The following is a 24,534-nucleotide window of genomic DNA, read 5'->3' on the forward strand; positions in this document are numbered from 1 at the left end:
GCACTTGGCGTGAGATATAAAGCTTACTGATATCTGTCTCTCTACCTTGGACTCATCTTCTGTTTACTTCTTCCTTGCCTCCCTCTAGAGACTAGCAGGTATTTCAGTGAACATCAGTTAGCAGGGATTGCAGAGAATGATAAAAAGTCACATACATGAAGAATAAAAACTTATATTTGTTATAGGTTTTTTTATAGTTATTTCTACTATTAGCTGATTTGTTGAAACATTTGTTGAAAAGTTACTGATCATTAAGGGGGTTTGTCCAGTTTCATCAAATATATGTTATCGTTTGCATAATGAAAAGTTGTACAATTTTCCAACATACTTTCTATATCAATTCCTTGCGGATTTCTACATCTCTGCTTGCTGTCATTCACTCTTTGTATATGAGTCCATGGTCATGTGACATTGGTGAACGGCTCGTTACCAGGCCGATTACTGTGCTGTGACTGTAACGAGCAGTGCACCCGTGTGACCATAGACGAGGACTTTTTTGTTCCAGATTTTGCAGTGGTATTTTGAGCCAAAGCCAGGAGTGGTTTGATCAGGAAACTCCTGGTTTTGTCTTAAAAAAAAAAAAAAAAAATATCTTACTTCATATATGGCAATTCCTTGTGCTTTAAAATTAGGTTTTGTGCTCTTTACTTTTAGTACTGAACTCCTGGTTATTTCAATGTTTCTCTGAACAGTTTAGAACCCCTGCTGTAGATTGACAGACAAACACTGTAGTCATTTGGGCAGATACTGACACAAAGAAAAATGATATTTCTTACCCATGAAAAACAATCACAGCACAGTATTTAATTTTATAAGTTTAGTGTAATAAATGAAAACTGCATTCTCTGGTTAATAAATATGGGCAACAAAGTTTTATATATATATATATATATATATATATATATATATATATATATATATATATATTTAATTTTTTTTTTTTTTTAAGAAAATGTTATAAATTCCCCTGTTATGTTCTATGCAGCATCTAACTTCATAGCTCACTTTTGGTATAACTGTAGGTTCTGTGCTATCCTGTGTATTTGTAAATGACTGTACATTGTGCTTGAAAACACATCTATATGGGCCTCAGATATGACCAAGTCAAACAGGATTCACTTGTGCCTTCAACAACTGGTTCTGAATTAGGTTAGTATTACACATAGACAATGGCCATTATACATACATTGCTAGATTTCTACATCATGAAAGAGCAAAAGTAACAAAAGATGAGTTGTATATATTATTATGATTTGATAAGATAGTACTTGACAACCCCCTTCAATAGTATACATTTATTTTAGAATAATATAGTTATCAATATATATATGTTTTGCTCAGTCTCAAATATTTTGATATTATTCAGGATATGAATTAGGGGCTTATGATGTGTATATGGTTTATCAATAACACAGAACATTTAGCCCCCTTTGTTCTTAAGAAATATAGTCTGTACTGGAGAGTGTGAATTCTTCTAGTGATTCCTTCGTCATCGTCCCATATTGGAAACTAATGCAACACAAAGTTTTATAATGGGCTGCTGGTCTGACAATAAATAGGAAACCAGCTATTTTATGTAATTTTTTTTTCCTCTTACAATACATCAAGTCTACAAGATGATGAATGGTATATGTATAAAAAATACTTTTCAATAAAGATCCACAGAAAATACAGAACAGAATGTCTCAATGGCATTGTCCTTTCTTACAGAGAGTAGCAAGTAAAACGTCAACATTTTTTCTTTTTTTTTGGAATATGGTGTTTTATTATGAACCTATATGTAAGTAATAAGTGCCAAAATGTCATCATGCCATGTCATTCTAGTTGCCAATAATGTGTGTGTCGGTCCATGGTCAAGCCCATAGCGCCAACTCATAATAGTACTAATAAGCAGCTTATCCTCAACTATATCATTTCTTAATTGGTAAAATCGAAGTTTTCTTTTCTCTTCTTACAGCTGGACAGTATAACCTCTCAGATGAACACACAATAGCAACATACAAATTGCTTTTCTATGTCAAGTCTCTTAAGTTGCATTTTTCATGTTCTGGGCCTTTGCTGTCAGTGCAATACTACCTAGGACATGTCAAAGTTGACTCTGTTCTCTCTGATGTTCCTGTTTGTGCTCATCCAAACATCTTTCTCTAAGGTTCATTTGGACTAGTACACATTCCTAATACTTTATTTAAGCACCACCCTTTTAGATTTGAGCGAATCATACATGTGTATAGGTTATCATAAGGCTAATAGCCATAAAATTGTATATCACTGTTATATATGCATGGTGAAGCAGAACAGATATTTCACAGTTCAAATGTCCTTTGTTAAAAAAATAAAATAAAATAGAAAAGGGAAAAAGGGACATTGTTCTCTCAGATTTTGCATTCTCCAAAAAATAAATTAATGATATTTGGATGTAAAGCAAAACCTGTAGTAGCTGCACAATGAATGTGCAAGGCAATTTCTGTATGCCGGGGCAGTCACAGTGTTAAAATGCAGCAAGGGACATGAATTCCTCTCTTCAAAGCAATAACAAAAGAGAAAACTGGTATGACTGTGCATATATATGAATGAAATGGATGCACCAGCATTTTCATTGCTTACATGAGACTGCACTTCCCCTTAATTTTTTCTGCTCTCTTCTGCTTGCTGGATCTTTTTCCATCAATATTTAGACTCATATTTCTCCTTTTCTCCAAGTTTAGAAGCTCCTGGAAAAGTTCCTTCACATTGTAATTCATCTTGGCTGAGGTCTCCATGAAGGCACATTTCCACTCTTTGGCCAATGCCTCTACTTCTTTTGTATCCACTTCACGTTGCGTTTCATCACACTTGTTTCCCACCAGCATTACTGGAATACTCTCTATACTTCCTTTTATCTGCAGGATCTGTTGATAGATAGGCTTCAGCTCCTCAATAGACTGTTTGCTGGTGACTGAGAAGACCAGAATGAAGGCATGACCCTTGGAAATGGAGAGTCGCTGCATGGCTGGAAACTGGTGACTTCCAGTTGTATCTGTGATCTGTAGGGTGCAAACACTTTTGTCACAGCTGATTACCTGTCGATATGTATCCTCGATGGTGGGAATATACGTGTCTCGAAATGTTCCTTTTACAAAACGTAGAACCAGTGAGCTCTTTCCAACACCTCCTGCTCCAAACACAACTACTCGATAATCGTTACTTTGTTCTGGCATTTTAACAGCTTGTTGAGTCCTAAAATAGAAGATAAGAATACACAATCAAGAAGAATGCATTCTAAGAATACAATCAGTTACCGTAGCTTTCTCTGTCTCAAAAAAATAGGGTCAGGGGATAATCGTACACATCAGCGAGAGTGTGCGCCTACATAGCAGTACGGAGACTTACAAGTCATTCCTGCTCCGCTAGGGATTCTGGGTAAAAAATATGCAAATCTATTCTCCAGGATGTAATTAGGAGAACAGTGCACTCTGTACGCCGTCCTCTAGAGGGCAGTATCCTTAACATCATGCATGACTCAGTTAATAAGTCTATTTAATCATGATGCGGATTTAATTGCCAAATCAGTATTTCTGTCCCAAAAGGAACAGATTCCCAGCTATGGACAGCGCTGTTTCGGCCTATTGGGCCATCCTCAGCATAGCGTAGGGATACTGATTTGGCAGAGTGAGAGACTATAGACCAGGGTCAGGGGATAATCGTACACATCAGGGAGAGTGTGTGCCTACATAGGCAGTATGTAGACTTACAAGTCATTCCTGCTCCACTAGGGATTCTGGGTAAAAAATATTCAAATCTATTCTCCAGGATGTAATTAGGAGAACAGTGCACTCTGTACGCAGCCCTCTAGAGGGCAGCATCCTTAACATCATGCATGACTCAGTTAAAAAGTCTATTTAATCATGATGCGGATTTAATTGCCAAATCAGTATTTCTGTCCCAAAAGGAACAGATTCCCAGCTATGGACAGCGCTGTTTCGGCCTATTGGGCCATCCTCAGCATAGCGTAGGGATACTGATTTGGCAGAGTGAGAGACTATAGACCAGGGTCAGGGGATAATCGTACACATCAGGGAGAGTGTGTGCCTACATAGGCAGTATGTAGACTTACAAGTCATTCCTGGTCCACTAGGGATTCTGGGTAAAAAATATTCAAATCTATTCTCCAGGATGTAATTAGGAGAACAGTGCACTCTGTACGCCGCCCTCTAGAGGGCAGCATCCTTAACATCATGCATGACTCAGTTAAAAAGTCTATTTAATCATGACTACACAGAGCCAATTGCTTTCAGCCCTGTGTTCTGGAAACTACAGTTGTTGGGAACAGTCCACCAAGGAACATTCATTTATGGCCTATCTGAAGAACAAGATATAACTCCCAAAATTCCTAGACAACCCCTTCAAACTCTCTCAAGTTTCAAAGAATTGTTTCACTTTTTGTTCCCTGTGTAAGGAGGCTGCCACCAGTCTAATTTTAATAAGTACTTCAATTTATCCAGAAAAATCCAGAAAATGGTGAGGAATTTGGTATGGAATTTTACCACGTGGAAAACAAAGGCCTCCCATTGATTGAAATGGGTTCTGCTAGATTTTTTTTTCCACTAGCGGAATTATTCCACTAGCGGAAAATTCCGCTAGTGGAAAAAAAAGCTAGCAGAACCCAAAATTCCACACCAAACTCCTCACCATTTTCCTTCTTGTGAATGGACCCTTAGAAGTAACACAAATAACAGGATCACTGCAGCAAGTTTTACTAGCTGGTTGGTGATCAGTCACACAGAACAGTAACAAGGATACCAATCGATAGAAGATATTGTAAGCCCCTGTGGGCAGAGCCCTCTGTCCCACTTGGTCATTGTTAGTATTATATTTGTTTTGTATATTTTGTGTACCGTATGTAATCACTCAAATGTAAAGCACCATGGAATTAATGGTGCTATATAAATAAATAAAAAAAAAATAATGATAATAAGATATAGTTGAAAACTTGACCTGTTAAGTTTGATTTTTCCAATTGTTGGCAGGTTCAGTAGAGTTGCTTATTTGCTATCGGTGATAGATTTTATCCCACAGGGCATGGCCATACATGGAGTTAGAGCCTAGAACAAGGCAGTTACATGATTTACGGTATTAACTTACCACATTCAAATTGACAACTGTCACAGACCAAATGTAAACAATAACTATTTATAAAACTGCCAACTTTAGAATAAACCGTTAATACCGTATCCCAGAAATCTCTTTACAGCAAACTTTTTTTTTACACATATTTTCATTTAAAATTTGAAATGTTTTTGACAGGAAAAAAAGGCAAAGACTGTAAGGGTATGTTCACATTCAGATAATGCTGTTGAAAGTAGTGAATTCCACATAAGACATGTTCCTCAAAACAAATGGTTAATTGGAAACAATCACTGCTACCAGTTTGCATATGCTGCACACAGTCCATAAAAATTATGGGGCCTATGAGAGAAATAGAGGGCGAGGAGAGAGAGCGGGATCGCAATAAAGTATTTGGGTGTACAGGGGCCAGACAAAGTTTTTCAATTTCTACACATTTCGTATATGCCTGTGGGGCAGCCCAAAACGAGATATAGCGTAAGTGAGTTACCCAATAGTTATTAAGGATATGGGGTATCACTAACCCCCATTCACCTTCCCTGCCAACACTTCCGACCTACGGACTCAATGGCATTTTGCATTACAGATAAAGTGGAAGTAAATCACATAATACATAGCAGGGACCGGCTACCAGGAGAGTCTCAAAATAGTATAAAAGTTTCAGAAGGTGGGTCATTTTTGGGCACCACTTCTGTAATAATGACTTAAGGTCACAAAATAGTCGGGATAATTTACAGAGTATGGGGTGGTGTAGGTGGGAGACAACTGAATCCCTAGATATCAGAGCAAATGTTCTTTTCACTGAAAATCAAAATTATTGCTTAGCAACTGGATAGAGGCTTGGAGGATGTTTAAGGGCAGAGCCTTTGTCTTTAAGGAGTTAACTTTGTAGCCTGACAGTCAACCATAGTCTTAGAGGGTTCGCATGAGGTTTGGCGGCGTAATATGAGGGTTGGTGAGAGTAAGGAGAATGTCATCAGCAAAAAAGCTAATTTTGAAGTCCCTATCTTGAATTTCTGTACTATCAGGATTTAAAGAGGACCTTTCATGTCCTCGGGCACATGTGGTTTTATATACTGCTGAATTCAACGCACTGCCGGCTTTCCCGTTATGTGCTCTGGGGGAAGAGATATTGGTGCATTTACTGATAGCTCTTCAATGTCAGAAGGATGTTCCTGACAGTCTAGCTGGAAACGCCCCTCCTGACAGTCTGTTCATTGTGCTATACTTACAGAGGGGGTGTTCCTTACCGCCCAGCTTGCACAGTATTGTAAGCGTTCATTTTCTTGTGTCTTGTGGGCGTGCGCAGTCTGCTCTGCCCAAGGCCCGAGGCCTAGAAGTTACAAGCCACCGCCAGAAGAAGAGGATGAAGAGGACGCTGCTGACAAAGATGGAGGTGGCGCCGGAGAGAGTTCTCTGGCAGCACTGGGGACGCCCCCAGTGCTGTTTAAAGAGGACCTTTCATCAGATTGGGCACAGGCAGTTTCATATACTGCTGGAAAGTCGACAGTGTGCTGAAATCAGCTTTCCCAATCTGTGCCCCGGGTAAAGTGCTATCGGTCCCGGTACCATAGCGCTTTACAGTCAGAATGGCGTTTCTGATAGTCAGTCAGGAACGTCCTTCTCCACAGCAGCGCCTATTGCGCTGTAGAGTGTGAGCGGGGAGGAACGCCTCCCTCCCTCTGCTCACAGTGCTCGTCTATAGACGAGCATTATCAGGAAGGGAGGGGGCGTTCCTCCCTGCTCACATAGCACAGCACGGTCACCGAGTCACTGATCAAGGGAATCATAAAACTCAGAGACCCTTCCTGTGAACTGACATTTCTTTTGACTTATGGGTTTATTTGCGTGTACTGTTTTCTATAAATGGTGCTTCAAAAACTGTAATCCTGTATAAATGTGCTTGCCTTCAGATATTGTGTTATACCAGCCTGATGAAGGAATCAAGTTATTCCGAAAGCTCGCAATATTTCATAATTTTTTGTTATCCATTAACCCCTTCCCGCTAATGACACTTTTTGACTTCCTGACCAAGCTCGATTTTTCAAAACTGACGTGTCACTTTATGTGGCAATAACTTTGGAACGCTTTAACTTACCAAAGTGGTTTTTAGATTGTTTTCTCGTAACACATTGTACTTCATATTAGTAGTAAAAATTTTTTTATATGTTTTGTGTTTAATTATGAAAAAATAAGAAATTTGGTGGAAATTTTGAAAAATATGCATTTTATAAAGTTTGAAATGATGTGCATTGCATACAGATAGTCAGACCGCCAAATTTAAATCAAATCTCATGTCCCAGATCTCTGCTTTATGTCAGCATCAAACTTTAGTCACCCTTTTATTTTTTATGGACATTATAAGATTTACAAGTGAAACAACAATATTCAAAATTTTCAAGAAATTTCTAAAACCCATTTTTTAAGGGACTAATCCAGTTATGAAGGGATTTTGAAAGACCCTTGTATTAAACCCCCCTTAAATCACCCCATTTTCAAAACTGCACCCCTTAAATAAGCCAAAACAACATATACCAAGTATTTCAACCCTATAAGTGCTTAACAGGAATTAAGACAAAATGGAGGTGAAATTTTCAGGTTTGATTTTATTTTACAAATATTTTCGTTTAGCCCTAGAATTTGCACATTCACAAGGGGTTAAATGAGAAAACGCATCCCACAATTTGTTATGCAAGTTCTCCGGACTACCATAGTACCCCACTTGTGGGTGTAAACTTTTAGAGGGCAGATCTGGCTGTGATCAGTTTCAGGAACCATGTCGCATTTACAAAGCCCTTGAGGAGTCAAAACAGTGGAAACCTCTAGAAAGTGACCCCATTTTGAAAACCGCACCCCTCAAAGAATGTATCAAGTGATGTAGTGAGCATTAGTAACCCAGAAGTGAATATGTAAGCTCTGCGGAGTAAATTGGGCACACCAAATCCCATTCTATTTTCCCACTAGCTCCTATGACACGGACAGGGAAGAGGGGCATTCTGGGGGGTCAGCGCAGGTGTATTATCTCTCATAAGCTCTAAATATGGGGGGTCCCCTGAAAATGCTCGCACAGATTATACATTTCCTTCTAGTCGCAGCCACTTATGTCCTAATGATTTGGCGACTTTTGGGGTTTTCGTCTTCACATTGTACAAGCTAGATTTTTATTTTCTGGCAATGTGGCCATATGAGGGCTTGGTGTTTGCGGTATTAGATATACTTTTCAATGCCACCATTTTGGGGTGCCTGTAACTTATTGACTACATTTTATTAACTCTTTCTGGGTGGGATGTCAAAGGAAACATCAATGCTAGCATTACTTTTTAGCATTTATTTTTTTTCCCGTGCAGCGTACAGCATAAGTAACATGTTACCTTTATTCTGCAGGTCGCTACGGTTACGGCGATACCTCATTTATATGATTTTTTAATGCGTTGCTATTTGTGCAAAATAAAATTCAATTTAGGGGAAAAAATCAATTATTTTTGCATAGCCATCTTCTGAAAGGCATAACATTTTTATTTTTCGGTAGACAGAGCTTATTGAGGGCTTATTTTTTTGCGGGATGACCTCTGCTTTTTATTGGTACCATTTTGGTTTTCATCTGACCATTTGATTACTTTTTACTGAACATTTTGTAAGGGAAAGGTGGTGAATAATCATTATTTTGTGCGGTTTTCTGTTTTTTTTTTTTTTAATGATGTTTGCCGTTTGGGTTAAATAATGTTTTAATTTTATTGTTCAGGTTATTACGGACACGGTGATACAAAATATGTGGTGTAATGTTTTTTTCTATTTTTCATAATAAAATATTTTATATGGGAAAATGGGATTTTTGGGGCTTTATTTATTTCTAATTTATTTTAAACTTATTTAAACTTTTTTATAACTTTTTTTTCTGTCCCCATGGGGGATTGAAGCAGTGATCTGCTGATCACTGCTTAACTACATGTACGCTGCAATACACGTGTTACACGTGTATTGCAGTGTACAGGAAGCTCTCAGCCCTGTGCACACGCACGGGATGACAGCTTCCATTTTGGCAGGATCAACCAGGTACGTGGAGGGGACAGCATGGGGAAGACCCGGGGTCACTGATCAGACCCTGGGCTGCCCATTAGCAACACCGGTACCCCCTGAACCGCCGTGGGGGGTGCCGATTGGCACTATTACATACCGAAACCCCTGAGATGCTGGCGGTCATCTTTGACTGCTGGCATCTCAGGGGTTAACACCCGTGATCGGACCTGGTTCCGACCGCAGGTGTTACAGGGCGGTATGTTACGGCTGACACCCGCAGGGTATGGTGCGCACACAGTTTCTGTGTGTGCACCATGCAGCCGCCGTAGTACTACGGCGGTTTGCGGAAAGTCCTTCCCGGCAGCGCCGTACTATTACGGCGGATGTCGGGAAGGGGTTAAAAAGGTATCAACTACTGAGAACTCTCAATCTTTATATTTCATATCCTCTGGCTAATACGGTACAAAGATAAATTTTTCTTAGGTAAGATATTACTTATGTTGTATGGCGAAGGGCAAAAAATTGAAAATTCCAGAATTGATGTTTTTTCAATTCGCCCCAGAAAGAGTTGAAAAGTGCTAAATAAATAATAGCTTATACGTTGTGGAAAAGCATATTTTTTGTTGCAGATTTGGTTGCGTTTTTTTGAGCCACAGAAAGGAGTGGATTGAGCAGAATGTAGCTGTATAAGTACTTCTTTTGTACTTCCAATTCTTTTTGTAGTCATACTTGGCTTTGGCTCAAAAAAACGCAACAAAGTCTGAAACAAAAAAACTGCGTTTCCACAACGTGGGGCCTTAGCATACTTACTGGTACTGGTGCAGGGGCTCTGCAAATATGACATGGCGTTCAAAAGACAAACTATCTAAATCTGCACTCCTAAATCTACATAGCGCTACTTTACATCTGCATATTGCTGTGTGCCTATACTGTAGTTTATATCTACATGTATGACATTGTTGTACTCTGAATAACGTATTTAACAATGTCATATGTAGGTATAAACTACTGTTTGGACACACAAATGGACACAGAGGAGGAGACCTATTTCCTTTTTTGAGCCCAGTTTGGTTTTTGGACATTATGCCACTCTTGAAGAGTGCTATGTGGCTTTTGGAGAGCAGATTTAGATGTTTCTTTTTGGATACCATGTCAGATTTGCAGAGACCGTAAAATGGCCCCAACAAAATATGGTCACTTCTAGGGATCTATAAAAACAATACAGCATCCAAAAGCCAGCCCCTCTAAATATATACTCCAAAAGCTAAAAAGTGCACTGCTCCTTCCTTTCTGAGACCTGCTGTGTGCCCAAACAGCAGTTTACACCCACAAATACAACATTTTTGTTTCGTAGAGAACCCACTGATGCTAAATTAACACTAGTGTTCCGCTCTCCGTCATTCGGGTCCACATGGGTTCCCGAAAGACGGAGAACCTGTTTGCTTAAAAAGCAGTTACCTGAGAACACCCGCGGACCCCTCAGACTATAATGGGGTCAGACAATTTCCACCAGTTTTATACAAGACTTTTATCTCTGCCATTTTAAATGGAATCTGTGGTGGTGTCTCCTACGGACACTCCAACGCAGAACTGAACCTAGCCTTAAAAGTGGGTGCATGTCTCTGTTAACACAAAGTGGAGAACTGAATTGCCATATTTCTTTAAATATTTAATTTTTTACTTTGCACATTAATTTTTGGGCAGCACTCGTGGGCTAAAAATAATAATGATCATTATATCCCTTTCTTGAGGGATGCAGTTTCCAAAATGAGTTCACTTTTTGGTACTTTCTATTACACTGGCACACTCTGCAAATGCATCATTGCAGTTGAAAATGATATTGTCCTTCAAAAACCTAAAAGAAATCCTTGCTTTCTGTGGCCTGCTGAGTGACTAAACAGCAATTTTCATCCATATGTGGGTTAATTACGTACACGAGGACAAGTTGAATATCAAATTGTGGGAAGCATTTTCTCATTTAACCCTTTGTGAAATTTAAAAATGTATGGCTAAACTGCTGTTTTGATCTTAATGTTAATAAAATCTGTGAAACAACTGTGGGGTCCAAATACTCACTATACCCTTGAAAAATTTCATGAGGGATGTAGCTTCCAAAATGGGGTCACATCTTGGATTTTCAATTGCATTGGTATTCTAGAGGCTCTGCATATGAGACATGGCATGTAGGGAATTTATATTGTTATTTAAACCTTTGTAAATATGTAAACTTTAGGGCTTAATGAACGTAATATGAAAAAAAAATGAAATGTCTAAGCTTCACCCCCATATTGTTTTAATTTTTGGAAAATGCTAAAAAGGTTAATAAAGTTCCCAAATGCTGTTCTGAATTATTTGAGGGGTGCAATTTTGAAAAAGGGGATATTTATGAGGGAGTTTCTAATATGAGGGCTTTAAAAATTTCATTTAGAAATGAACAAGTAGATTTGGGAAATTTTCTTGTAATTTTGTAAAATTGTTACTAGAGCTGTAAGGGTCCGTTCCCACGATGTAACGCGGCGCTGATTCTGACAGGTAAACTCGTGTCGGAGTCAGCGCTGCAAAACAGAATCCCACTGACTTCAATGGGTTCCGTTTAGCGTGTGTAACACATTGAAATCAATGGGAGGCTTTTTAAAGGGGTTGTCCCATCACAAGGATCCTATCTATACTGCTTTGTTTGTCCACTATATTACTTTATTCATTTTTTTGTGGCCACAGCCCTGACCTAGCTGCTCATGAGTCAAGTGATGTATCAGCCTGCTCTCAGGGGGGAGGGAGGAGGGGCTAAGTGCACGGGAGCGAGCCTGGAGGGCGGGGGGGTAGTTTACCCTTTGGGGGGGAAGGGGCCGCCAATACAGGGTTAGACGCTATGCTTCTGCCCTGCATGAAGCCAGCAGCAGCAGAAGCGATGCTGTTATTCCGCTCCGCGGTCACATATGCAAAGCCAAGAGGCGAGATGATGCCGGCCCTGCGTGCACGCTCATAGACCAGTCTAGCCTTCACAATGCGAATACAGACCCGACACCCTATGCATATGTGACCCCGCCCACCAATGACGCAACAAAGCGGAAGACAGAAGATTTCACAGAAACGAAGACGGGTTAGTATGCGACGTGGGACAACTTCTTTAACCCATTGATTTCAATGTGTTACGCGCGCTAAACGGAACCCATTGATGATCAATGGGATTACTGTTTTGCAGCGCTGACTCTGACACGTAAACTCGTCAGCGCCACGTTACATTGTGGGAATGGACCCTAAACCTTCTACCCTCCAAAATAAAGCCTCGTTCACATCAGCTTTGGTATTCCGTCCGGGAAAGTCCACATTGAGACCCCCTGAACAGAATACCGAATGCAACTGCAAGCGTTGTGCCAGTGAAAGCACACGGACCCCATAGACTTTGAGAGGATTATGCAGACAGGAATGTAGTTCACAATCTACTTTTCTGTCTGCATGATTTGTGCGGGCAAACACACGGACCCCATTATAGTCTATGGGGTCCATGTGCTTTTACTGCACAATGCTTGCAGTTGCATTTGATATTCTATTCGGGGAGTCCCCATGCGGACTCCCTGAACGGAATACCGAACGCAGATGTGAACAAGGGGTAACTTGAAGGACAGCTAAAAGATGATGCCAAAATAAAGCAGAGATATGGTAGATAATATTTATGAATGTGTGACTAACTTTCTGAGAGGCAGAGCATTTTACATTTTAAACATTTTTCAAAATTTCCATCAATTTACAATTTTTCATAAATAAATGCAAAAAATAATGATCAAAGTTTATCACTAACATGAAGTACAATGTGTCTTGAGAAAAATCACTTGGGTACATTAAAGCATCCTAAAGTTATTGCCACATAAAATGGCACATGTCAGTTTTGAAAAATGGGACCATGTTCTTAAAGAGGTTAATATTTTATCTATTAATTACACTGGGGGAGGTGAAAAAAATAAAAGAAACCATACTCACCCATTGTTGTCTTCTAGTGGAAGTACCTGCTGCTCGTGGCAGCCAAGCAGTGGCCTCAAGAAGGGAACTGGGGACATCACTACTTGCGACATCACTGGTTCCCTCCCTGAGACCACTGAGGCCATTGATTGGATTCAGCAGTAACGTGACCATTGAGGCCAATCAGCACCTTCAACGAAAGGGAACTGGGACGTCACAGATGGCATGAAATTCATCAGCAAGAAGGCAGCTGACCGGACTGAACCGGACCACCCAGGGAAGACAATGGTGCATCAGGGGCAGGTGAGTATATTTTTTTTATTTTTTTTCAATGGCCCTGGCCTAATTAGAAAATATTTTTTTAGCCTGGACAACCTCTTTAAGGCTAAAGCTAAGTTTTTTTGAGAGAAAGCCAGGAGTGGATTAAGCAGAAGGGAGAAGTATAAGGCTGCTTTCACACAGTGTTAACACTCCGCTGACACGTAAACACGTTCAGAGTGAGCGACGTAAAATATATCACATTGAAAGCAATAGGTAAAAAAGCTTCCCATTGACTTCAATGGGTAGCACAGGTAAGACCGAACCCATTGAAATCAATGGGATTCTGTTTTATGCCGCTCACTCTGAACGTGTTTACGTGTCAGACTGAGCGGAGTGCTAACTGTGTGTGAAAGCAGCCTAAGAGCTTCTTTTATATTTCCCATTCCCTTTGTAGCCACACTTGGGTTTGGCTCAAAAAACTGCAGCAAAATCTGCAACAAAAGGTGCCATTCTGCAATGTTGGGCCCCATTTTTCAAAACTGACAATGTGTAGCAAAACGTAGCAAAAAAACCACGATGGACTCATCTCAGTTTTTTCCTAAGCATTTTTCCTTGCACTTTTGCAGAGTTTTCTTCTGCATACTTTCTGCCCTTATTATATCTATAGGGAAAACACCACCGTTTCCGCAGGTATAATTCACATGCTGTGATTTTCAAAAACGTCGGTGTTAACCTTTTCTTAAGATTTTGGTTTTTTTTTACTCCCTGCCTTCCAATTACAGAATTACAGAAAAACTGTATTTGCGCAACTTTTCTTATAGGCTTTTCTTTATGGCATCCAAAATTTAAATAGGTTATAATTTTTTTTATGTTTTAATCCCTAATAAAAATTCTACAATTTAAAAAAAAATGGATTTTTCTACACACCATCTGGCCACTTGGAGGCTAAAACTAGGACTAGCAAAACACACTCCACCTCTGGGCTATACCCTCTCCTCAGACTCTGTTCTAGCCAGTTTGTACTGCAGTAGAAGCGAGACAAAAATAAAAAAAAGTAACCAAAACAGCCAAGGGCAGGAATGACAAGAAACAAGGGTAGACTCTGTGTCCCCCAATGAATACAATGAGAAATGGATTTTTACAGTGAGTACAAAAACCAATTTTTCCTGCTTATTTCATTGGGGAACACAGTGCCATGGGATGTCCTAAAGCAGTCCCAGAGGGTGGGAATTATATAGCCATGCAAGCAAACTAGCGCACAGCCGCTTGCAGAACTCTACGACCCAAGCTGGTAACAGCAGAGGCCACAGAGTAGAGTTGATAGAACTTAGTGAAAGTGTGAACAGAGGCCCAGGTGGCAGATTTGCAGACCTGGGTGGCAGAAGCCTGATGCCGAACAGCCGTGGAAGAAGAAAGCTCTGACAGCTCTCTTTGAATGAACCGTGACATTGAAAGGCAGCGGTATATCCTTCAGCTAATAGGCTTTCCTGATAGCAGACTGAATACATCTGGAGATGGAAGCCTTGGAAGCATCAAGGCCGTTACGAGGGCCCTCTGGAAGAACGGACAAGGCATCTGAAGAACAGAAGGCGTCAATGAGAGACAAATAGATCCGGATCCGGATCCAGACCACATCCAGGCAGTGAAGAGAGCACTCGCGCAGTTGTTTTAGATCCAGGCAGAAAGACCTCGTTCATGTAGAAGGATGAAACTACTTTGTGCAAAAAAGAAGGTGGCGGACGAAAGACAACCTTGTCTTTATGGAGAACAAGAAAAGAAGTCTTCTGGGTCAGGGCAGCCAGTTCAGAAATCCTACTTCTTGGTCCAGACAGAACTGGAGAAAAGGAGAATCCTTTAAAGAGAAAAGGACAGCAGATGGAAGTCATTACTCTCACACCACTGCATGTTGGCCTTCCATGTGCAATGATAGATCTTTGCAGAATGGGGTTTCTGGGCCTTAAAAGGGTTGTTCAGGATAAACTCATAATTAACCGCTAAACTAAACTCCCTCCCCCGATCTAACTTCTAATTTACATCAATTAAAAAAAATCTATAATTACCCATATCCCTGGAACTGTCACACTTTGTGATAATCCAGTGATATTTAGGTTCACCACTTCACTTCCGAAATGGAACATCACCATCACTCTTCCCCCTTCCCATTTATACTTACCAAGCCTTCCTGTGTCCGGGGAACAGGTCCTCCTCCTCTTACTGTGTTCTAGTAGTGGGTGGAATAGCTTAGCTAGGGAGATGGGGAGAGTGGGAGGAGCTAGCGGGATTGCTAGTCTTAGTAAGACAGGGAGGGGATAGGCTAGAGCAGGGGTAGGGAACCTTCGGCTCTCCAGCTGCTGTGAAACTACAACTCCCATCATGCTCCATTCACTTCCATGGGAGTCCCAAGAACAGCAGAGCAAGTATGCATGCTGGGAGTTGTAGTTTTGCAACAGCTGGAGAGCCGTACGTTCCCTACCCCTGGGCTAGAGAGATGGAGAGTTTTGTAACGGTGTGAGAGAGGAGGGGGGGCTGAGTGAGAGGGAGTTAGTGCAGCAATGACAAAGGAGGCTGCAGAGCAGGAAAGTAACAAGACGTAAACAAACACAAAGGATGCAGCAGCGACCAGAGACAACCAGAAATCACTCCAAAAACTGCTAAAGGTATATAGGTGTACTTATTAAGCCATCACTAGCACTAACACACCTTTCTAAAAAAAAAAGATTTTCTGCCTGGAAAACTCCTTTAAGCATGGTTTGGATAACAGGCTCCGAAAAAAACGCGCCATCCTCAGGACAGTGGCTTCAACACAGCTAAACACAGTTGAGATAAGGTGGGGTGGAGCAGCAGTCCTTGAGACAGAAGGTCAACTTGCAGAAGAATAGACCATCGAGCATACACCAGAAGGATAAAGAGGTCTGCGTAACAGGCCCAACAGGGCCAATCTGGAGTCAATAGATATGGCTGTAACCATCTCAGTCTTCAGTTTCTTGAGAATCCGAGGGAGAAGAGGTATAGGTACAGAATCTGGAATTCCGACCAGGGAATCAAGAGAGTGTTGGCGGCAATGGCCTGTGGGTCCTCGGGCCTTGCTATGTTCAGGCAGGAGACAAAGAGGTCTAACATTGGGCGTGCCCCAACAGGAGCACAACTGGAGAAATATCTTCTGGTGAAGTGACCACTCGCCCGGGTCAAGCTTTTTCAGCTTAGGTAGTCTGTCGCCGAATTGTCCATGTCTGGAATGTGGACTGCCGACAGGGCTGGAACATAACGGTCCACCCAAAAATCTTCCATATGGAAGGGATGAGAACTCAATGGAGTAGCCAGTCGACACCACCCACCACCACACTCTCCTGGAAGGAAAGAAGCCATCCCCATGCAAGACCTTCATGCAAAGGAGGGCTTAGAAGAGGAAGGCCTGAAGGACTTGGTGCAGGAGTGCCAGGCAGGTCTGGGCTTGAAAAAGGGCTTCTTGGAGCAGTAGTCCTGTCCTCTAGAGTGAGAGGTAAAGCCACCAAAGGAGTGGAAACACTGAGATCGACTGGAGGAGGGTGACTGGGGCTTAGGAGGTAAAAAGGAAGGAACTTCCATAGGAATTTCCCCCAAAACCAGCAACCAGGTGTGAAGGATCTCGCCTGCCCAAAGCCACTTTTACCCAGCCTCTGGCCTACCTGGCCTTGCCATGGGCAAAACTGCAATCACCTTCTTACCTTTACCGTCCGCTCTCACCCTGCGAGAGGGACCGGGACTTGTAGGATAATATGAGAAGAGCTTTCTAAAGTTTTATATTTATTAACCCAAGAGGGTCGATACTAGACAACCAACATACATAAAGATATATGCTAGCGCAGTGATGGCGAACCTTTTTGAGACCGAGTGCCTAAACTGCAACCCAAAACCAAATAAATTATCACGGAGTGCCAACACGGCAATTTAACCTTAAAACTCTGTGGGTCCACAATTGCGGACCCACAAATTACAGTCATGTGACTGGGGCTTTACAGATCTTGTACTGAAAGGTAAAGGTCTCTGCATTCTGTACTTTTAAACAATTAATTTTCACTATTTACATCGCACAGGATCTGTTTTATAGTTTACTGTGCAATGTTATTACATCCTGTACTAATTTCACGTCTGCTATAAAACAAATACTGTGTGATATACATAGTGAGGGGACCCCACACAGTACAATCTGCCCCTCAGTGGCCCCCCACACAGTACAATCTGCCCCTCAGTGGCCCCCCACACAGTACAATCTGGCCCACAGTGGCCCCCACACAGGATTATACCTGTATACTCCACAGTAGCCCCCTCCCACACAGCATGAACTGGTCCACAGTAGCCCCCTCCCACACAGCATGAACTGGTCCACAGTAGCCCCCTCCCACACAGCATGAACTGGTCCACAGTAGCCCCCTCCCACACAACATGAACTGGTCCACAGTAGCCCCCTCCCACACAACATGAACTGGTCCACAGTAGCCCCCTCCCACACAACATGAAATGGTCCACAGTAGCCCCCTCCCACAGAGCATGAAAGATCCACAGTAGCCCCCTCCCACACAACATGAAATGGTCCACAGTAGCCCCCTCCCACACAGCATGAAATGGTCCAGAGTAGCCCCCTCCCACACAACATGAAATGGTCCACAGTAGCCCCCTCCCACACAGCATGAAATGGTCCAGAGTAGCCCCCTCCCACACAACATGAACTGGTCCACAGTAGCCCCCTCCCACAGAGCATGAAAGATCCACAGTAGCAGCATAAAATGGTCCACAGTAGCCCCCTACCCGCACAGCATGAAAGTCTACAGTAGCCCCCTCCCACACAACATGAAAGGTCCACAGTAGCCCCCTCCCATACAGCATAAAATGGTCCACAGTAGCCCCCTACCCACACAGCATGAAAGTCTACAGTAGCCCCCTCCTACACAACATGAAATGTCTACCGTTGCCCCCCTCCCCTGACAGTGCAAACAAACACAATATAGTTACCTGAAGAGCTGCCGGGTGTTCTCTCTTCTGTTCACTGCGCGCGCTGATGACTTACGTCATCACGCCCGCGCTTGTTCAGAGGTCACACTCTGTAGTCAGTGTAGGCCGCGTAGTACGCGTGGCCTACACTGAGCTACACTGACAGCTTTCAGCTGGATGTGCATTTGCACAACCAGCTGAAGGCAGCGATCGCTCACTAACGGGGAATCCTGCATCGGATTCGCCGTTAGTGAGCGATCAGGGCGACAGCACGCGTGCCAGCAGAGGGGGCTCTGCGTGCCCTCTCTGGCACGCGTGCCATAGGTTCGCCATCACTGTGCTAGCGGATACAAGCTTGTATTACAGTGCAGTAAGATAAGAAGAATAAAAGAATAGAAAAAGAATTATAATTGGGTCTCTGGAGTTCACCTCATGAAATCCCGGGCACAGTTCTTTAGAGTCCATAAGCCGTGAGAGTCCATAGGTAATCCTTAGTTGGTAAGGGTTTGACTACCCCATTAGCAGAATAGTCTAGGGTGCATGGTATTTTCATAGGCAATAGAGTCCATAGTCCAAGCGATTAGCTTCCACAGCGTCACAGCACTTTGTGACACATCCTAGCAGTCCAGGAAGAACAACAAGACCTTGGGGTCTTGCTATGTGTGACAATATATCTCCACTCAGCCCCCTCCAACGATGAGGTCAGCAAGGTGGGCAGCTCTGCTCCCACCTTGTACCAGTATGACTATATATGGTCATAATTTTTGAAGGTTTCCTCGGAGTCAGGTTGTCTGCTAGAAGGTGATAGCAAGGCTCTAAGTCCACTGATCACAGACACCCCCTGCTAAGAATAACAAAGTTAAGGAAATAATTATTTGACCCCTTGCTGATTTTGTAAGATTGCTCACTGACAAAGACATGAGCAGTCTATAATTTTAAGGGTGAGTTAATTTTAACAGAGATTCAATATCAAAAATAAAATCCAGAAAATCAAATTGTATAAATTTTATAAATTTATTTGCTGTTTGCAGAGAGAAATAAGTATTTGATCCCCTACCAACCATTAACAGCTTTGGCTCCTACAGACCAGTTAGATGCTGTCTTATATTGTCACCTGTATAAAAGACTCCTGTCCACAGACTCAATGAATCAGTCAGACTCTAACCTCAACATGGGCAGGACCAAAGAGCTTTCTAAGGATGTCAGGGACAAGGTCATAGACCTGCACAAGGCTGGAATAGACTACATTTTTGATATTTAAAATTTTACAACGCATTAAAGGAATAAATGTATTGGACCTCAGCGATCACATGGACACGCTTATTGTCATGTTGCTCAGAGTGCCCACGTGACTGCTGTGGCCCAATCACATTCCTCAGTGGTGACCCTGTGCGCTTGACATCACCAGGAGAGTACCAGACACCACAAGGAGCCCCAAAAGTGGTGAGATAAGGTGAGTATAAACTTATTTTTTCATTTTTTGCACCTCCCCTGGGCCTCGACCTATTATACCAGAGTGTAATAACAGATTGAAATGCAGGTCGTGACGGCATTTTAGTTCATCTGAGACAAATCCCAAATTCTTTGGTTTCATTAAAAACCTAAGAATTTGGGATACTTGGGTCAAACTTGGATCGTGCCAAAGCGGTTCGCTCATCTAAAACCACATATTCATGAGGACATGAAAGGTTTTCTTTAACTACCCACTACCCCTATTTAACACCTCAATAAATCAGCACAATTTTTTTTTTTTTATTGTAGGGTAGGGATTCTACCATTAAAACCTCTTTTTTTGTGGATAAGACGTCAGAATAGCCTTTAGAAAGGCTATTCGTCTCTTACTTTTAGATGTGATCTCTGCCGCGCCGTTACTTAGAAATACCGTTTTTTACCGGTATGCATATTAGTTCTCTGGCAGCGATGGGGGCGGGCCCCAGTGCAGAAAATGCGATGGGGGCGTCCCCACTGCTGCTCGAGAACACTATCCTGCGACGCCTCTATCTTCGGCTGGATCCTCCCTTCTCTGTCGTCTTCCTCCTGTGTCACCTCCGACGCCTGCACAGTTGGCTCTGCCAGTGAAACACTAGTAGAGCCGACTGCGCATGCCAACCAGCGGCCATTTTTGGGAGGCCGCTCTTGCTCTTGTAGTTCAATGCAGGAGCGGCCTCCCAAAAACGGCCGCCAGCCGGCATTCGCACTTGACTCTGCTGGTGTCTCACTGGCAGAGCCAACTGCGCAGGCGTCGGAGGTGACGCAGGAGAAAGACGATAGAGAAGGGGAGGATCCAGCCGAAGATAGAGGCATCGCAGGATCGTGTTCTCGAGCTGCATTTGCATACCGGTAAAAACTGATATTTCTAAGGAACGGTGTGGTGGAGATCACATCTAAAGATAAGAGACGAATAGCCTTTCTAAAGGCTATTCCAAGGTCTTATCCACAAAAAAGAGGTTTTAATGGTAGAATCCTTTTAACAATGCATGACAACTAAAGATAAGACACTCAAATGCCACTAAACTAATTCTCAGCCTCATGGCATACACAACTACTCAGATGCTACTCAAAATGTTCAACATGACTCTTGAGTTTATCCAGCTCAGCCATAGTTCCCTACAGCAGGGCTTCTCAAACTTTTTCAACTTAGGCCTAACCAGTTAAGCCACGGTGATGCTGGGGCCTCACAAATGGACCCCAAGGCCATAACACACTCTCTCTATATATATATTGTTATGTATATAATTCATAATCCATATATAATGAATTCATAATTAAATTTTTAAAAGTCCTCCAATGGCACCAAACACATATGATAATACAACACAAAATACACTAGTTTCAAATGAATGTATAGTTTTCAAGTTGTATAAGCTTTGTCAAGGGTTCAGTGCCACATCCCCTGTTTACATGTCACGCTCCCATTTACAGGTCAAAAAAATCTGGACCATATGCAAAATTCTTACATTAATGGCCCCTTATAATGTACTGTTTCATAAACTAATGCTTCCATTAGTGGTGACTCATTATATAAGGCTTCTATTATTAGCCCCTCATAATATATCTATATTATTGGCTGGCACAGGGATGAAGTAGTGATGAAATTGGGTGCGTATCTGCATTTGGCTACGTGGCCTCCTTTCCATTCACGTTTATGAGACTGGCGGAAGGGCGGCCCCCGGCAGTTACATATAAGTAAAAGGAGCAGTTAGAGGATAAGTGCCTACCATGGGAAACGTCAGTGTCAGACTGTAGTGCCACCAATAAAACACATTCTAGAGACCCACTCTACCTGCTTTTCATGGCAAATTCCTAAAACTGCACAGAAATACATTTTTATTCAGTAATAGTTTGCAGCCTAGTTCTTACCTTGGACTGTTTATACAGTGGGGGCCCTATAAGTAGTCTATTGACTGTCTCTTACCTTGAAGTAAGGCTTTTTTCACTCATCAGAACACAAGCAGCAGCAAAATGCCAATTGGGGCCCCTGAAGTGAATCTGACAAGGTGAGGCCAGGGTACTGGTCAGCTTACCTTTGCACCTAGGTGGCATCACAGCCACCCAATGCATCTATATACCGTAATAATAAACTGAATAGATTCTTAAATAGCCTACCCAGTAGGACTACCCAATAGCCCTATTATATGAGTGTATAGACTAGTAGAGATGCCACGTACAGTCTATCTGTATGTAGTACAGTGAGTGTACTGTGTTATGCAGCACTGATGCAGGGGATGGAGGGCCAGGGGCCCAACGAGGGATTCATCTGTACCCTGTTTGCCAGTTTGAGTCTGGAAAAGAGTAACTGGATACTAAATAACCTTTCATGTAATACTTTTGAATGAGATTAGTCATTAAAGAGGACTTTTCATCACCTTTACCTATTCAAGCTCTTTTCATCTTTTAATAAACACTGCTCCTCTGATTCCAGCACAACTGGAATTTTTCTCTAGCCCACACCATTACTGAGCAATAGTTTTTGTTCAGTTGTTAGTTTGCGCCTGATATGCTAAATAGATTCTCTAAGGTAAAGTGGGTAGTGTTAGGTAGGAGGAAGCTCCAATCACAGTGTTAGACGTCAGTATCGCGCACCTTTGCCTGTTCCTGTCTGATACGACCCACTTGACTTGAGTTTAGGTAAAATATTAGCAGAAAAACTAACTGCACTGATTGCTCAGAAACCTCGAGGGCTAAAGAAAAAAAATCCAAGACTGTCAAAGTTAACAGAGGAGCTCCTATCAATGAATGAAAAGAGCTCAAGTTGGTGGAGATGGTGAAAGGTTCTCTTTTAAAAAACCAAAGCATTTGAAATAATATTAAAAAACTGTGGACTCTAAATGGGAGAATTACGGTATCCTCAAGAGAATATGAAGAGCCACAGTATAAAATTTCACAGTATTTATTATGGCCATTATTGTATGGGAGATGTATCAATGTCGCTCAAAAAACCATAGGAAATATAGCAGAGTCTAATTAGTATTGCATTTGTGTTTTGTCATGTAAGTCATCCAGGTCTTCCTACGTGACGCATTCATCTTGTGTGGGATACCTCAATAATGGGACATGCATTGCAGAACAAGTCAGGTCTGCCTGACCTGTAGGAGTAGAAAGTCACGACTGATCCAGCAATTTAGAGCGAGATGAGAAGAAGCTGAGCCCCTTCCCACATAATAATTGGCAAATGAAAGAATCGCAAATGCCTCTGTAATAATAACCTGCTGGCAAAGACATAATGTCAAATATATGCATTTTGTGGGTTTGGACTGTAGCTTTCAATGCCATATTTTGTTGCAAAAATAAGCAAGGGCAGCATTTTATGTAAATAGCTATGGCGCTGTGATATGCTGAATCAGACAACCTGTACCATATTGCTGACCTACTCTGGAGGCACCAAGCACAGGCTTCTGTTGGGAACACTTCAACTGCTCGTAGTCTCACGTTGCATTTCATGCACCATGAGGGTGTAGTGGTACAATGTCATCCAGCTACATTGCGAGCAGAGTGCCCTTCTCATGAAGGTCTGTTGCACATGGTCAATGCCCTGAACTTCTGTTAGTTCAAGGTTAGCACTGCTGGGGTCATTCTGTGGATGGCAAAGCGGTGCCAAGCTAAGCAGTAGGACATGAAGGCATAGATATATCACTGGCCTGTCAGTGAGGCAGATAAAAGCCAAGGCAAAGAGTAATCTGAGGTGCCTGTATGTATATATATATATATATATATATATAATGTGCTTCAGTATGGTACAGTATATGCATGGAGATTAGCTGCATATACAGATAGAGCCCTGAGTCTCCCAATGACTTGCAGCTAGCAGCAGTATACAATGCATGCGGCTCCCTCACATCACTCCATACACTGAGCTTGCTACTGGATATTGCCACCCTCCCTCTTCTTCCCTCATTAAAATGCTGACTCGTTTGCTGCAGGATTTCTCCTCAGATGCCTTCACTGTAGCACATAATAAGGGTAATATTAGTAAGAATGGCTGCAGTCGTGCAGCCTCTCTCTCACCTTGTCTGTGGTGTGTGCTGGCTGCCTATTTACAGCATTGTTCGCAGTGCTGCAGCCGGCGGGTCCTCTGCAGTGTGGCGCTGGATACCGTGTGGGAGCTGCTGCTACTGCTGTTGCTCTGAGCTCACGATGCTCGCAGCTTCTCGTCCAGCACATGCAGCTCTGTGTCTGCTCTATGTTCTGCTGCTTCCTCTCAGGATGTGCGCGGCTCCGGCACACACATGCAGCCCTCTTGTGTGTTCAGTGCATGGACTGCTCCAGCTGTGAGCTTGTGCTTTGTGCTCTCTAGTCCGCACACATCCAGCTCTCCTCTAAAGAGCAGCGCGCAGCAGTTTCCTGCTCTCCCTCATGCCTGCTCTGTGGCGCTGTGATTAATCATTCAGGGACATGGTGTAATTTGTCACTGACGAGCAGCACTCCGGGTGACTCCTCAGGATGCTGCAGAAGGAACCCGTGGGCTGCCTGCATGGAGGTAGCCGAGGGAGGGCGGTGTGTGCGTGTGTGTGATGGTGACAGCTCAACTTCTGCACACACACACCTTCAAGATGAATAAAGACAGACATATTGACTTGGACAGGGAGCAGCTCAGAAAACAATTCAAGGCCAGGAGCACAACGCAAAATGCCATCTGTGTGTGAGGGAGATGGCGAGTAGTAATGGTGCCTCATTTATTACAGTAAAGCAGTGCTGGGTCTACAGGAATCCCAATGGGGGAGCAGCTTC

The 24,534-nt window shown here is 42.4% G+C and overlaps 1 protein-coding gene across 1 annotated transcript; it reads right to left on the bottom strand.

Annotated features, from left to right (window-relative positions):
• Positions 1-970: 970 nt before the first annotated feature.
• On the bottom strand, positions 971-24,233 carry DIRAS1 (DIRAS family GTPase 1). Its single transcript, XM_075283681.1, has 2 exons — positions 23,812-24,233; positions 971-3,216 (listed from the first exon to the last, which is right to left on the bottom strand). Exon 2 carries the CDS (start codon positions 3,195-3,197, stop codon positions 2,601-2,603), a length of 597 nt encoding a protein of 198 aa, XP_075139782.1. The 5' UTR covers positions 3,198-3,216; positions 23,812-24,233; the 3' UTR covers positions 971-2,600.
• Between the last annotated feature and the right edge of the window lie 301 nt (positions 24,234-24,534).

The sequence above is a fragment of the Leptodactylus fuscus genome, chromosome 1 (genome assembly GCF_031893055.1).
Source record: "Leptodactylus fuscus isolate aLepFus1 chromosome 1, aLepFus1.hap2, whole genome shotgun sequence".
Taxonomy (NCBI): Eukaryota; Metazoa; Chordata; class Amphibia; order Anura; family Leptodactylidae; genus Leptodactylus; species Leptodactylus fuscus.